Consider the following 15,624-nt stretch of genomic DNA (forward strand, 5'->3'; position numbering starts at 1 on the left):
TCGCTTAATCTCTGAAAATTCAAAAGAACTTCTTCCGAGCTAAGGATCCTTTCTACTTCCTTTTCTTCACTACTACTCCATGACCCTAAACTTAAAGCAGATTTAAGCTTATGTTCCCCCTCTTTTCTACTTTTATCTATTCTCTCTTTATACTTTCCTTATAATTCCTATTTCAAGCACTACCGGTAGATGATCTGACCTTCCCCAATTTAAAACTTCTACTGAAACATTAGATCCAGCCATATTTACATCTATCAAAAAATAATCAGTTAGGCTAGGCCGTAGCCCTGAATAGCAGGTGCACTCACCTTTTTCTTTATCTTTTCTAAATCTTCCATTGCGAATTAACAATCCATTCTCTCCAGAGTAATCCAATAATCTCTTATCCCATTCATTCACCTTTCTTCCATCGCTACTGTTGCAAGCAATATTGTACGCTTCCCGGGTATTTTCATCCGTCTCATCCAACACGGTAAGAACCACTCATTGACCTTCTATAGTAACAGAAGTGTACGCATTGAAATCACCACACAAAAATAATTTATCTCCGCTAAATCTCTGTCTTATTTCTTCAGTTTCAGATCGCATAAGCTCCCATGTTCCTTCCTCCTTGTCGGAGCTATTTTGGGGAGCTATGTAGCATGTTCCAAAAACGAGGAAAACACCGTTCTGACTCTTCAGTCGCAACCAAAGAATATTTCCTGACGAACTTTTTAAGCTTTCGGCCTTCTTGAATAAACTACGCTTTTAAATAACACAAACGCCACCATAATACCGGTTGTTTTTACTAACTGATCTACTCGCTAAATCAACCCGAAATTCACTTCCAAAAAAATGAGTCTTTCGTTATTGCTCAACCAGGCTTCTTGTAGTGCTACAATATCGTAGCTATCCATGTGTTGAGTTAACTCCATAACAGACCGAGGTTTCAGTCCTTGAACATTCCAGGTAAGACACTTGATTTCTCGCGTATGGCCTTCACCTTCCTAGATTCCACTCGGGTCACCTCCCCACTGGAAGGGTTTTCTTCCTTTATCATTGTCGTACGTTAGTCTATAGTAGCTTGGGCGAGTTAGAGTGCGCTTAGGGGAAATATAGTTAAAAGACAATCGGTTACGGGCACCACCACGGTCAGGGAAGTCATGCCCGATTCCCCGTAAGCTTGAGCCCTTAACATTTCTATTTCCTGAACGTCGCAAGTCATTGGGGCTAATAATCTCACCACTCTTTCGTTTATCCGCACGTTGGGTATTAGGCTCGAATTCTGAACGGCGGGCCTGAATAACTGTCCTAGCGCTGTCGTCACTTTCATCTCCCGAGTTATCAGAAAGCTGAGTGTTCATTTCGGTATGATTATTTCCACTGTCGCCGCTCATGGGATCATCGGTGTTAGAAGCAGCTAATCCGGGGGTAGTTGGTGGTACTTGTTGCGGTCCTGATTTTGCATATGGAACTCTTCACTTGTTTGACTTTGTGGTCGAAGACGAAGAGGTGTCCGTCCACATACAGCTTATCTTCTCTTAGTCTCACATTTTTTTCTTCGTTGATGGCCTGCTTCATTTTCTGCTTTAACTGTTCACGTGCCTCTCTTTGTGCCCGGATGTAATCGGGGGCTCCGGAAACATTGAAACCCCTCAGCAGGAGATTTTTCTCAAGATAAAGTCTCTAGTTTCCTTATCGTTAAACTTTACCACAACTGGGCCTGACCGTAGCCTCTACAACTCGCGAATGTCATACCTACCTATCTGTAGAGAGGGTATCTCATGGTTTAAGAACCCCTGGATTTCATCTTTCAGAGCTTTCCGAGTTTATCGTACATGTGGTATGTCGTAAAGCACAATGTTGGTTCGCTTTAATTCAGCTTCGAAGTCATTTGCACGCATGGTAGAGATCAGAACCTGTTCTCGCAGCTCTCGTAGCTTCGAAGAAATTGCTTGGTTTGAGGCCTTATTCCCAGCGATTTCTACTTGAACATTTGTGAGCGACTGTTGTATTGCCGACACATCCGACACAATGGTCGGAATTGAATCAAGATTCGCAAACTTGAAGTAAATGTCCTTAATTACTTGCTTAAGAGTCGCCATATCCGATACATACAACTCTCCGCTTTCCACCGACTGTGACATTCTTCCACAATTTATTTTCTACTTTCCAAAATCCAAATCTCAAACCAAAATCAGTCCTTATTCAATCCGTATAATCGTTAATCGTATGCACGGTGAAATGTCTCCGGGCTCTCAGAATAGAATATACTCACTGATAGCCAAACATACTTATCCCACTTATAATTGATTCAGATAATGCACAAAGTCCTATAACCAAAAATTGTTTTTTTAACATGCAATCCTCTCGGCATACAAGAGGTGTTCACTGAATGAATGCCTAGCATGAACTGACACCACAATAAAATGAAAATTTCCAGCGAATAACAAAGAGAAAAAAACAAAGATAACAAACTAAAACAAAGAGAAAAATGACACCTTAAGAAAATAACGCCTAAATATCATCATTTACTTAGAAATATTTTAGAAGTGTTTTTGCAATAGACCTCAAACGCTTTTGATGCAATTGATCTAGATTACGTAATATACTACAATAATATATATTAATATATTATAAATAAAATATATTATAAATAATTATTATAAATAGGCTACTATAAATATATTATAAATAAAATATATTATATTAATATATATTATGTCTGAAAATATACCTTAAAAAATAGTTACGGCTTCTTTTTATAATTGTGCTCTTCTTCTTCTCTAGATAGTTCACTTGAAGAGGTTTCAGCTTATTGGAGGTCGGTGGATGAAATCTCCAAAAGCAGTGCATTTCACCCTCGATCCTTTGGATCCCAGTGAATATTTAGCTGCTGTTCCTCGCGAGGCAGCCCTCAATTGCACTGCCAGCCTTAGAAAAATAGACCATAATGACAACACTCAAACATGTCATACCGGTGAGTATTTCTTTTATTTGTGCTAGGGTTATGTTTTCTCTGTTTTTCATTTTATCTTTCTTTATTACATTTGTTGTTTTTCGCTTTTTTAGTTTTGTTCTTGTTGTGTTATTTTTAGGTTTTTTTTTAACTTTGTTTATGACATATTTTTCGATTATTTACTCTGTTTTGTTTATTGATTTGGGTTCTTCTTTAAATACAAAATTCACAATTCGCACTACGGTTTTGTACGCAACTATATTTGTATTATATATATATATATATATATATATATATATATATATATATATATATATATATATATATATATATATATGTATATATATATATACATATATGTCTAAGAATCCTTTTTCCAAATTGTATTGCAGGCGGCTTCCGGAATGTACAAGTTACAGCCTTATTGAGAGCATGTGATACTGAATGGGACTGTAGGGGATGGGGAAATAAGTGGAAACTCATCTCTTTCCTGTATGAAAAAGTATATTCTTTAAGAAAATTTCGCCTGAAAGCGGTTTTGCCGAAAATAAAAATTTTTGTCGAAATTGAGTTACCAACACTATCTTGTATAAAAAAATCTCTTTCGAATTGACATTTTGTTGTTGACAATTGTCAACAACAAGAATGATGTTTTGTTGTTGACAATTGTCAATTGACAATTGACGGAGGCTAATTGACATTGCTGTAAGAAAACTGCCTGTATTTTGCAGTTCTACTTTGCCGAATCGCATATTCTTTGAAGCGGTTTTTCCAAATCACGTAGGCCTACAGCATGGCTTTTTTGCCGAAAGTTGCTGATTTCCTGAACGAAATTTGATTTGCTAAACGCTCTAGCTATAGCTAATTCTGCGATACAAATGTAAAAATTTTCAACTAGTTTCTCTTGGGTTCTTGGAAAAACAGATTCGGCAAAACCGCTTTCAGACGACGAAAAAGTATTGTAAAAATTGTTTACGAAGATGCAGTTATTTTCAACAATTGTATTTTATTTTTAACATTGTATTTTGTTGCTTATGAATCCTTTTTCTTTTAAATGAAACCTTAAACACCCCTCTATGATGTTTCAACGCCCCAATAGTGGTAAATAGAAAAAGGAAAGACATTCGTTCCATGTAAAAAAGTGATTTTCCCTGTTGCTGAAGATGAGGGTATTTAATTCTCCTGAATGGGGTATTCAGCTATTATAATTCCAATAGTGCAGTTTTCAATTTGATCGGACATCGTTTTCTGACGTTTCCAACTATTTTGTGAAATCCCCGCAAATTTATGTAAATATTGAATAATTCACATAAACGACCTGCGCATAAAGTGAACATACCACTCGATGCCTTTTTTTATGCTGTTTGCGAATATTATAATCGTTTATGGTGCAAATTCAATTTTAACTTAACCTAACCTTTCTAACCCTACCCAAATATATAGCCCATATTATATATTTCCCATGCGTTTATTGACTCCCGAATTTGTCACTGTTAATTCAATTTATGGGTAAACCGGTTTTAGAAATATTTACGCTAACACAGGTATATAGGCCGTATCCAAAATAAGAGAAAAGGGTATAACCTTTGAGGGTCCCTAAAGGGCTTAAAATTGAATTTGCACCAAAAATGATTATTTTATTTGGAAAGAGCATAAAAAAGGCATCGATTGGTATGTTCACTTTATTCTTAGGTCATTCATGTGAATTTTTCAATGTTTACCCAAATTTATACTTAAACATCGCTTTTTCCAAATCATCTTCTCTTATCTATCTGATCTTCCATTTTCCAAAAGCTCTCTCTGTGATGCATTGTCACAAAGTATACTTCCCTCCATTCCTAATAACCTATTAATGCTTCTAAATTATTAACCTTGTGGCAGCTTGGTGGTTACAGCGAGGCCCGGAAACAGTCGGTTCCGAGGTTCAATCCTTCGTGTCGCAAGGAAATCATTCAAATTATATTAGGTTCTATAATTCTTTTTCAAAACATCGAAAATTGTGATAAACGAAAAAAAGCTAGGTAATATTTGTTTTTAGTTATATAGGCTACATTTACTTCTATGATCCTCCTTGTTCGTTAAGCTTAGTTCTGAAAGAAGAAACAATTTTTGTTTGTCAAAAACTTTACAGAGTGCATTAAAGATGTGTTTACACGCAGTAAAAGTGAAATTCCAGTAAATTCATAACAGTAAATTTCAGTACTAATGCAAAGGTGGTTTTAGGGGAGGACCAGGGGGGGGGGCACTTGCCCCGGCTCCAGAAATTTTAGGGGTGCAAAATTTCGAATCAATAATCTAACGGTTAAAACTTTTTGTAATTTTTAAAATTTTATTTTTGGTTAAATAGAGTAGAGGGAGCATTTATTTTATGAAAGTAATTAATAGATTACTAATTAACAAAAAAATAAGTAATTAATTAAAAATAATTAAATTATTTAATGATTATCACCTAATTTAAATATTAAATTATTAATAAATTGATAATGGTTTTGTTAATAAAGGAAAAATTGTTGAGATTTGGTCCACAAATTTTGTGGGGGAGGCAGGAGGGAGGCGCTAATCAAGATTTTGCCCCGGGCACAAGACAAGCTAGAACCACCACCGTACTAATGAGTAAAGTTTGTGATTTGGCTGATGGGATTTTATCTCTTGTTTTTAAACCCAGTATGCAGGATGCAGACCAAAATATTAGTATTAACAAATCTTTATCCCGTTTTCAAAGAGATTTTCGTCGGTAATTTGTTCGCAATAATCTGTTAATGTAATGGATTTGATGTGTTAATGGAGAAGTACCGAGTTCACCACTGCTAACGATTAAATAAGGAAAAAACAATAAGTTTTTTTTTTAACTGAAAGTAAGGAGCAACATTAAAACTTAAAACGAACAAAAATTATTCCATGTCTGAGGGGGGGAGGGGTCCCCTTCGTTAACCTCTTACTCGTTATGTTAAAGTTATTCAGTGCTTTAAGAGAGCTTCTAATTCCAGTTCAACGGCCCTTGTGTTTCAGCAGTTGTTCTTAAAAAATTAGGAAAAAAAGTCTAAACTTTAGCGTAAAGACGAAGGGGTGTATATAGTGTGTATTAGTGAAACGCAATAGCGTATATTAATGTAAAGTATGTAATGAAGATTGGATTGTCATGTATTTGAATTTCCAATGTGTGTTTGTGTCTTTTTTTTTATTTTTAGTCATTACTCCGTCTATTGTATCTGTTCTTTTGCGGGCAATAAATGAATAATAGTAATAATTTAAAATAATATTATATTTTTTTTATTCTATCTGATTTGTGTTTTATGTCATAGATCTGTCAAAAAAGATTACTACTACTACTGCTGCCAACAACTCGCTGCAGCACCAAGCCGCCTGAGGCCAGCACAGCTACGCACGCTCCTCCTCCACCCCAATCTATTCAAAGCCTCCCTTTTTCACCCGCCCACGAAGTTCCCATTTCCTTTAAATCTTTCTTTATGACGTCCTCCCACCCCAGACGGGGACGACCTGCTTTCCGTTTAACCCTAGATGGTTGGCCGAAAATAACAATCTTCGGCAATCTGTCATCCTTCATACCCACAACGTGCCCTAGCCACCTCAACCTTTCTTTCATTATAGCCCTAGAGAGCGGTATTGAACCACATTTTTCGTACAGCCTATGGTTTGGCATACGGTCAGTCAGCCGGGTACCCAGAACAATCCTTAAGCAATTTCTCTGGAAAACATCTAGCAAATCTTCATCCGCTTTTCGGAGCGCCCAGGCTTCAGAGCCATATTTGACCACTGCCATCACTGTAGCTTCTAATATTTTAATGTTGGTTTCCAGACTTATCTTCCTATTCTTCCAAACTTTTTTTCAACTGTGAAAAAACACCCTGAGCCTTGGCTATTCTACTATTAACATCTTCAATGCCCCCACCATCTTTGCTAATAATACTACCAAGTTAAGTGAAGCTGCCCACCTGTTCAATCTTTTTATTACCCAATGTCACCTTTTCATCTTCACTTATTCCTAGCCTTAGTGACTTAGTCTTCTTAACATTAATTTTTAAACCTATTCTAGCACCCTGAACTCGCAAAACCTCACAAGCTTCCCAAATAAGTATAACCTCTAATGTATGGTAAATTACATTGATGGTAACACTAATCTCTTTCTATTGGGAAATAATTGTTTCACTAACAATATTTTCTTTAAATAGCGCAGGATTGTCGATTGTTGAATTGGTTTTGTCTTATAAAATGTTTTAAGTTTTATTACACTTCATAACAGACCATGTTATTTTAGAAAGCCCTATCACTGAAGAATATCAGCATTGAGGCACGAATTTTAGTAAAAATTTTTTAATGAAAATACCCAAAGAATCGCGCTTTCAAAAGCTCGGTTTTCATGCTTCATGAAAATAAAGCTTTTGTTTACTGCAAGCTTCTCAAATGAGAAAAAATAGTTGAGAAGCGAGTAGTTAGCGAAACCCCAGCTAATCCTTGTTATCGCATTTTGATCTTTCTCCATGAACTATAAAATTAATTTCTTATAATAACACGTCCAGACTTTCCGCTGTCTGGCAAAATTGGACAGAAAACTGGGAACTGAGAATAACACTTCTTTGCCATATTTCCTTTTTCAAGCCCTGAAGCTCAGTGGGTCAGAACATGAAAAAAATAGGACAGAAAACGATAGTATTGGTTGCATTTCAGGAAAAACTGTCAGAAGAAGGAGACAATCAGAAACGATAAGTGATAAAGAATAGTTTTAAACATTGTTTAGAATAGAAAAAGGGAAAGTGTCTAGCTGAGACTCTAAACTTTTTTATTTCAAGTTTTGGCTCAGAAAAAAACAGATTTGATGAGGATAGCTCATGGGCATATTCAGGAGTGACGATACTATATATTATTAATAATAATAATAATAATTTATAACCCACTTTTGTACAAAACAACCGGAGTAAAGCACACTGAAAAGGAAAAAAAATCAATCAAATACACAGAAACAAAGATAACTTAAACGTTAATCACTGACAAAAACACACGGAAAATATTATGGTTTGGGTTTAAGGACACAAATGTATTTCTTGATAAATTGTTATTAGGCAATTCAAATGATTGGATAATGATGGTGGCAACATGTTTCTCAATATTACGTGTATTATGATATGAAGTGAGGAGGCACAGTAAAAATTTGAAATAACTAAAATAAGCGATACGGATCTGGCGCAAATCATTCTTATTCAATAACAAATACATTCCACTTAAAAACAAGACAGAATGGTCACAATATGTGGAATACATTCTAGCTAAAGCTTGCCGTGAATATTTTCCGCGGTTAGGTACAATTTTCGCATATCCGATCTTCAACTTTTCTGTAACATCTCTCAGAACTTGAAGTCGCAAACAAGTGAGTGTAGAACAAATATTAATTCCTAACCACCGTAAACTCGTAACATTGCGAATTACTGAGGATCCACAGGACAAGTTATGAGCAGATGATTTGGGATTGAAAACTAAATATTCGCATTTATCAACATTCTAAAACAGACCAACACCATGAAACATCCTAGAAATATGTTGCACCAATAATACTAAAATAGACTTGGTTCGGCTTAAAACTAAAAGGTCGGCTGCATACGCAATATAAAACGCATCAGGTAAATTATAAAAATACGAAGGCTTGATTCCTAAAAAAGCATTTTGAATGCAAGCACTAAATAGATAAGGTCATAGCACCCCACCCTGTCGTGCTCCAGATTGAACTGGTATATTACCGCAGTACCCTCTACCAGATTTTAAACGAAGAAATGAATTACTATACCAAAAATTTAAGTACATGTATGACAGAAGGGTTCACTCCAAACTCTGACAAAGAGTGCCACATTTGTGCATGGCAAATACTATCGAAGGCTTTAGATAAATCCAAAGCGTAAATATGTAATTCATAACCTTTAGACTGGGCATCATAAAGAGTTGAAGCTAAAACCTTATGCGCATGTTGACACCCAATACGAGGTTGAAATCCAAATTAGTTATGATTGTTTCGCAGTTCGTTCAATAATATATGGGAGCATAACATATTCAAAAACCTTACTAATATTGCAAGCAACAGTGATGGGTCTATATGAACTGCATTCAAAAGGGTCTCTTCCGCGTTTAAGAATCGAAGTTATCGTTCCGCAAAGGAAGGAATCAGACACCATTGACAAACATAAATAGATCTTAAAAAGTAACTGGAGCTGAGCGACTAGTGCCGGACAATCACAACGTAAATGGTGAGCGCTAATCCCATCAAGATCACTTGATCTAGACTTAAGATTAAGCATACAATTAACAATACTTTTAGTTGAGACAGGAATAACATGACGTTGCAAAACTTTAGGTGGCGAAAATTTAGAAATCAAGCACTGAAAATGATAATGAACACTATACTGAATCTTACAAAAAATACTTTTATAATGCCCAAGCCAAGACGAATCTGGGATAACATCACTAGTCCCTAATGAATCAAATTTGGACGTATTAATAACTTCTTTCCATTGTACTGCCCTTTTAGGGAACTCAGCACCATTATATCGAACCAAACGAAGATATCGTTTAAACTCCGCTTTTGTCTTACTCTTTATATCAAACACTTGGCCTCGCAAGGGCCGCCCACAGCCAATCCAGATGCGAAGCCAGAGTTTAGCACGATTTTTGATGGCTTTAAGACCCGGGTCTCCTTTCCAAATTGGTCTTCGAGTTTTGAGTTTAACCCTGACAAGGGGAACAGCCACATTCTCAGCTTGTTTCATGCACTTAACTAAGTGAAGATAATAAACATTCAGTTGCAATCTGGCTTGTGGCGAAAAAACACTCGTGCACAATAGATTAAAAAGGATATTGACGCAGGACAAGAGAGCTCTTAGGGTAGAAATATATAAAGGCCAATTGACTTTGCTCCACTCTCGTTTCATACACCATTTTTTTTAGCAGCACAAGGATGATTAGATGGATCAGCGGTTAATGTCATAGTAAGGGAAAGGGGAAGGTGGTCAAAATCATGTTCGTGTTCGTCAACATTAACGACAGAGCAGGGAACATCGGCAGAGCAAATACAATGATCAATATTGGTCACAGTACCACTATTATGAATATAACTGTAATTAAGAGCTTTGGGTACTATTCGGTAACCAATAGGCAACGAATCTAAAATTTTATTAGGTCAAGCAGCTCTGATACGTCAATCTTTTCTATAGCGTTTTTATGGCACACTAGCTTAAACTTAGGACGTTGCTGAGATCTCAAATTACCCCTGCCTATTAATAACGATCGCAATTTAAATTAAAAAAAAAATTTTCAACCGGAAAATAAAAAAAAATTAAAATCTAGAGGCGGTGGGGAATATTGTAGGGGGTAGGGGAATATTTGTCCCCCTTACAACTAATAGTTCAAATAGGAATATATCCTTTTGATAGACCGTCATCAGCAGAAAATGACGGTCACTGCATGTGTGATCGAAATATCCATAATTTTTGTCAATGTTTTTCACTGTCTTTCAAAAGGATTTATCCCTATTTGAACTGTTATTTTTACGTCATGGAAAGGCAGTGTAGTCTTTAAAAAAACAATTGTCCCCCTCCACCCAATCGAAGCCACTGGTGAGTGTTTATTTACCCACTGACAACTTATTATTCTATGTCGTCGAAGCTTTATAAACTAATAGATTATGCAAAAATAGGGATATGGCTGAAATCTGGAACTGTGGTGGAGATAAGGAGTATTAATGAAAGGGACCCTTCGGTATCTTGGCCGGTTCTCCTTCGGATCTAAAATTGGGTAAATGAATCTGATTTGCTAATCACAAAATATTTTTTTCTGGGAAGGGGGGGGGGGCTATACAAAAATTAAAAAACGCATCAAAAATTTGTTTATTAGACCACACTTTCCAAATTTGTTTATTAATAGACCACCTTTCCATTTACCAATTAAACAAATAAAAATATAAAACAAAACGGGTATAATGTTTTCATATTTGAAGCAATGAACAGTTGACATATTGGGTATTATTAATGTATTTCATTAACAAATTGAAAAGGAATCGTGTGTCTGCTGTATAGTTCTCCTGGTTTTGTTTCATTTATTTATTAATTATTTAAATTGATGAACAGTAGATATATTGGATATTTATGTATGTTTTTTTTCCTCTGTTTGTTGCCTTTTATATTTCACTGATAAATTCTGTTTAACTTTTTCCGTTGATAAAGGCTTCCGGACGTGAAGTCGAAATATTTGGACCTTTTTAATTGTTAAAAGTTTTTTTTTCTGTATCTTCATTTGTTTAATTTGTAAGTAGATTCAGTTGTCTGTTAAATGAACCAATGAACCGAATTAAAAATTTTAAGGATCGCCGTACGCATTTTAGAAGAAGTCTCTTTTTTAATTTCTCATTGGAATTCCTCCATGTCAGCAGCGCACAAATTCAAATCCAACCCAGAGACATTAACTCGAGGAGAAACCGTGAAATAAGAAAAAAAATAATTTTGAGCTAGGAATTGAGTTCAGGACCTTTCTTGTAATTATTTTGTTAGTAATTGATGCGAAAATTAATTGCTATGATCTTGCAATTAAAAATTCATCCTAAGTCTATTAAAAGAAAATTGACTAATTTGGACTAAGCCGACTAATTTGACCAGAAATGATGGCACAAAAAAAAATTCACTGAATACCTCTTTCTATTTTATATTTGATGAGTCTTTAGCCTATTTTGTTTCTGCGCCGTGTCCTGTTTTTGGTACTAAACAATTATATTTCGCAGAGTTTGAACCATACCTGACTCTTCAATCGGATGGACAAGACTCAGGTTTTAGTGGTTCTCATGAGAATATCGCCAACAATGGTGGGAGGAGAAGAGTAGTATCTACCTCCCTCAGTACGCATCCCCCCTCCAAGTGGGGCACAATCCAAGACTTTCATGAACACAAACTTATTCCTGGTCACCATCCTCTAGATTTGTCATATCGCCTTTATGCAGCTGTCGTAAGTTCCCTTTTTTATTTTCATTTGATTTATACTTTTTTTATCTCTCTTCGCTTGATGCAGTAGTACTGTTAGATAAGTATTTTTTACTCTATCTCTCTGATACTTTTTTTAAACGAAAACGCTGAACAAATAATTTTAGCCAATAAAAAACAAGAAAATAGCGCAGATTTTTCGGCTGGAATCTCCACTCAGATTTTTCGCTTGAATGTCATGTTTGTGAATGCGATGACTTTAAAAACAGGAATTTTCCATTGACAAACTCTATTGTAAAAACATAACCTGGATTACCCTTCGTTTGCACATGCTGCGGATTGCGGAAAAACGAAATGCGATATCCGCGTTCTCAACGTGAGAAAACTGCTGAAGCCTTTCCAGAAAAAACGCATTTTGAATGCGGAAAAATTGTATGCGGAATAAGTGCAGGCTAAACAAGCCAGAAGATCTCAGAATGATTCTATCCCCCAATACAGCTGCTATTGTCCACGTTTTGTTGATGTTCCAGTCATTTGCTGATAGTCCAGTCTTACTGGAAAAGGGTTTCCGCGCCTTGAATAGTTTGATTCTAGTATGGTGATTTGATTCTAGTATGGTGATTTGATTCTAGTATGGTGATTTGATTCTAGTATGGTGATTTTTTATGGTTTTTATTGAACAGCAATATTAAAATATAATTACAATAATTAATTTCTCCACAATTTCCATCTTTATGATCCGCATGCGTTTTCCATACGTTTTTAAGTATTCGAACACATGCGAATTTGCGTTCCATCTTTATAATCTGCAAGCGTTTTCCACAAGTTTTGAAATATTCCAACACATTGGCATTTGCGTTCCATCTTTATAATCCGCATGCGTTTTCCGCCAGTTTTGAAATGTTCCAACACATGCGCATTTGCGTTTTCCCGCAAAATTACAAAAAAAAATCTGCGCAGAATCTGCAACTCGCAACGTTTTTCCGCAATCCGCAGCAAGTGGGAACGAAGGGTTTAAGTGTACCGTTCCGCTGATAATATCTATCATGAGAATACTATTCCACTGACAAGTTGTTGTTCAGATGATTTTTTATAGAATTCCGAACACAGAAATTTTAAGTTTCATCCACATATTTCTAAATTTTTCAACAGTCATATACACCAACGGAGAAAAGGTTCTCTGTGGTCTTAGACCTAACGAAAGGGGACTTCGAACGACTTCAGCCGTCCAAAAGTAAAATTCTGCACATACCCCATTTTAATACTTATGGGCATAGGCTACTGTGGTAACCAAACTGAGCAAGATTTTCAAAGTTAGCTAGCGTCTGGTTTTGCTGATCTGACTGTCCTGTGGTGCCGCAGTGGGTTTGGCCTTAGCTTCGTAATACGGAACCCAAGGATTACAATCAGCTGTAGCAATACTGCACAGGGCCGATGTAGGGACCTTAGTAGTCAAGAAGCGTCGTTAATCCGCTTAGTCTAGATGGGTTCTAGACTGTACTTCTAGGGTACTTCTAGACTGTGGCGTCTTTCATGACTGTGTTCACCAGTTTACAGCTATGAAGTTAGTTGTTTTGTTTTCATTCAAGGAGCAAGGTCTATTGATTCCTTGACATTTTTGAAGTGTTAACACTTGCTTCTTTTGCGCTAAGCACGGCAGTATACATATTTTTCACTTGATTTGGCTTTAGTTTGCTATTGTGAAAACATGACATACACCTGGGTGTATTTAAATGGCTAGTCTCAGAAATTTTGTTTTTTTTTAGTGAAACAAATTTTAATTATAAGGGTTAAGAGCTGTTGGTGCAATTATTGAAAACTACCTTACATACTAACATCACTTGTTAGTCAACAGTAATCAAGAAGCGTCGTTAATCCGCTTAGTATTTACTTTTGATGCTTCGACTCAACATAGCAATATGACAGAGTAATTGTAAATGAAATGGAAATCATTCTGAGGAACTGTTTGAAAAAATTAAACATGATATAAAATTAAAAAATAAATAAATAAATAATTATGTGTATATTCATACTTTAACTTTGGGATGGTTATATAGTTACAACTGTTCAAACAAATAAAAATTTTAAAAGTGTATGTCTTTTTTTTTCTTATGTTATTTTCAAATTCATATGCATTCGCATTCTTGCATACATAAAAACAGGAATTGAGGAATAATGTCGTATTCTCAAAATGTTTCACAGTTCCAATGTTTCGCATTCACACTTGACTTACTTGACTTAAGTCCCATCCGTCCTCGAAGGTCGTTTTGGGGCCTCTTCATTTACTATGTTATTGATGTGGCGTCTGTATGAGCATCTATCTTCAGTCAGGCGTAAAAGTTGCGGCAGGTTGAGTGTAGAGAAGTTGTCTTTCCATCTCTTAGGGGGCCGACCTCTGGGGCGAGAACCATGCACGCGACCATCGAAGACTATTTTCGGTAGACGAAATTTTTCCATACGCTAGGTGTGGCCTAACCACCTAAGTTGTTGCAGTTTTATTTGATCAAGTATGGTGTGCTTGACCTTGAGGCTTTCAAACAACCTAATATTAGAGATCCTGTCCAGGTACGTAATGCCAGCAATACGGCGGAGTGACTTTGTTTCAAATGCGGGTAGGCGACGTTGGTCATGTGTTTTGAGGATCCATGCTTCACAGGCGTATATGGCAATGGGGATAATCAGTGTGTTAAAGAGTCTTGTTTTCAGCAGCGTCGACAAATTCTTGTTCCTCCAGATCGGCATCAAGGCTTTAAAGCTAGAGTTTGCAAGCGCCTGGCGCCTCTTAATATCTTTCGAGTGGTTGTTATCGGACGTTATAAGGCTACCAAGATAGGTGAAATCTTCGACCCATTCTATGTTGTCACCACCGAGCCGGAGGCTTAAGGTTTCTTGGTTTTCCGACTTTCGCGAGCAGAACATGGCTTTCGTCTTTGAGGAATTGATGGTCATTCCAAAGGAGCTGGTGGTTGATTGGATGTTGTCGGCCTGGGACTGAAGATCCCCAAGGTTCTCAGCTACTTGGTCTATGTCGTCTGCATAAGCTAATTTATCAATCGATATTCCCCCAATGTGGACACCTGACGAGTTGTCAAGGAGTGAGAGGACAGCGGTAAGAAGCAGGTTAAACAGTTCCGGTGAAAGCAAGCAACCCTGCAGCACACCAGTCGATGTTTCAAAGCTATCGGAATGGCCTTCTCCCGTCATGACGGGAGAACACAGTTCTCAAAATTAAATAAAAAAAAAGAATTTTTTTAACTGAAAGTAAGGAGCAACAAAACAACTTAAAACGAACAGAAATTATTCCGTATATGAAAGGGGCTGTCCCCTCCTCAACGCCTCGCGCTTTACGCTAAAGTTATTATTGTTTTAAAAAATTAGCGTTGTGAGAAAGAGTCTAACTTTAGCGTAAAGAGCGAGGCGTTGAGGAGAAAAGAGCCCCTTTGATATACGGAATAAATTCTGTTCGTTATAAGTTGTAATGTTGCTCCTTACTTTCAATTAAAAAAAAACTTGTTTTTTTTATTTAATTTTTGAACGTTTTTGAATTAATGCAGGTTTTGATTTTGGCTTACCGTACATGAATAATTAAAACAATATTTGCATATTAATTTTACTTTTATTTGGTTAAATGGCTTTCTCGAAAGTTGTTAAATTTTGTTTACTAACGTTTTTATTAGTAATAAATATACGTAACTTACGAATTAACCTACGTAACGA

The 15,624-nt window shown here is 36.3% G+C and overlaps 1 protein-coding gene across 2 annotated transcripts in view; it reads left to right on the plus strand.

Moving 5' to 3' along the window:
* The window catches only part of Usp32 (Ubiquitin specific protease 32), a 216,072-nt gene that overhangs the window by 176,296 nt on the left and 24,152 nt on the right, over positions 1 to 15,624 (plus strand). For both annotated transcript variants that reach the window (XM_089095543.1, XM_089095544.1), the window contains exons 25-26: positions 2,770 to 2,959; positions 11,712 to 11,932. In XM_089095543.1, coding sequence (XP_088951669.1) covers positions 2,770 to 2,959; positions 11,712 to 11,932 — 411 coding nt within the window. The remainder of the gene's footprint in view (positions 1 to 2,769; positions 2,960 to 11,711; positions 11,933 to 15,624) is intronic.

This window comes from Artemia sp. Qi Xiang Cuo, chromosome 10 (assembly GCF_049724085.1).
Source record: "Artemia sp. Qi Xiang Cuo chromosome 10, ASM4972408v1, whole genome shotgun sequence".
Taxonomy (NCBI): Eukaryota; Metazoa; Arthropoda; class Branchiopoda; order Anostraca; family Artemiidae; genus Artemia; species Artemia sp. Qi Xiang Cuo.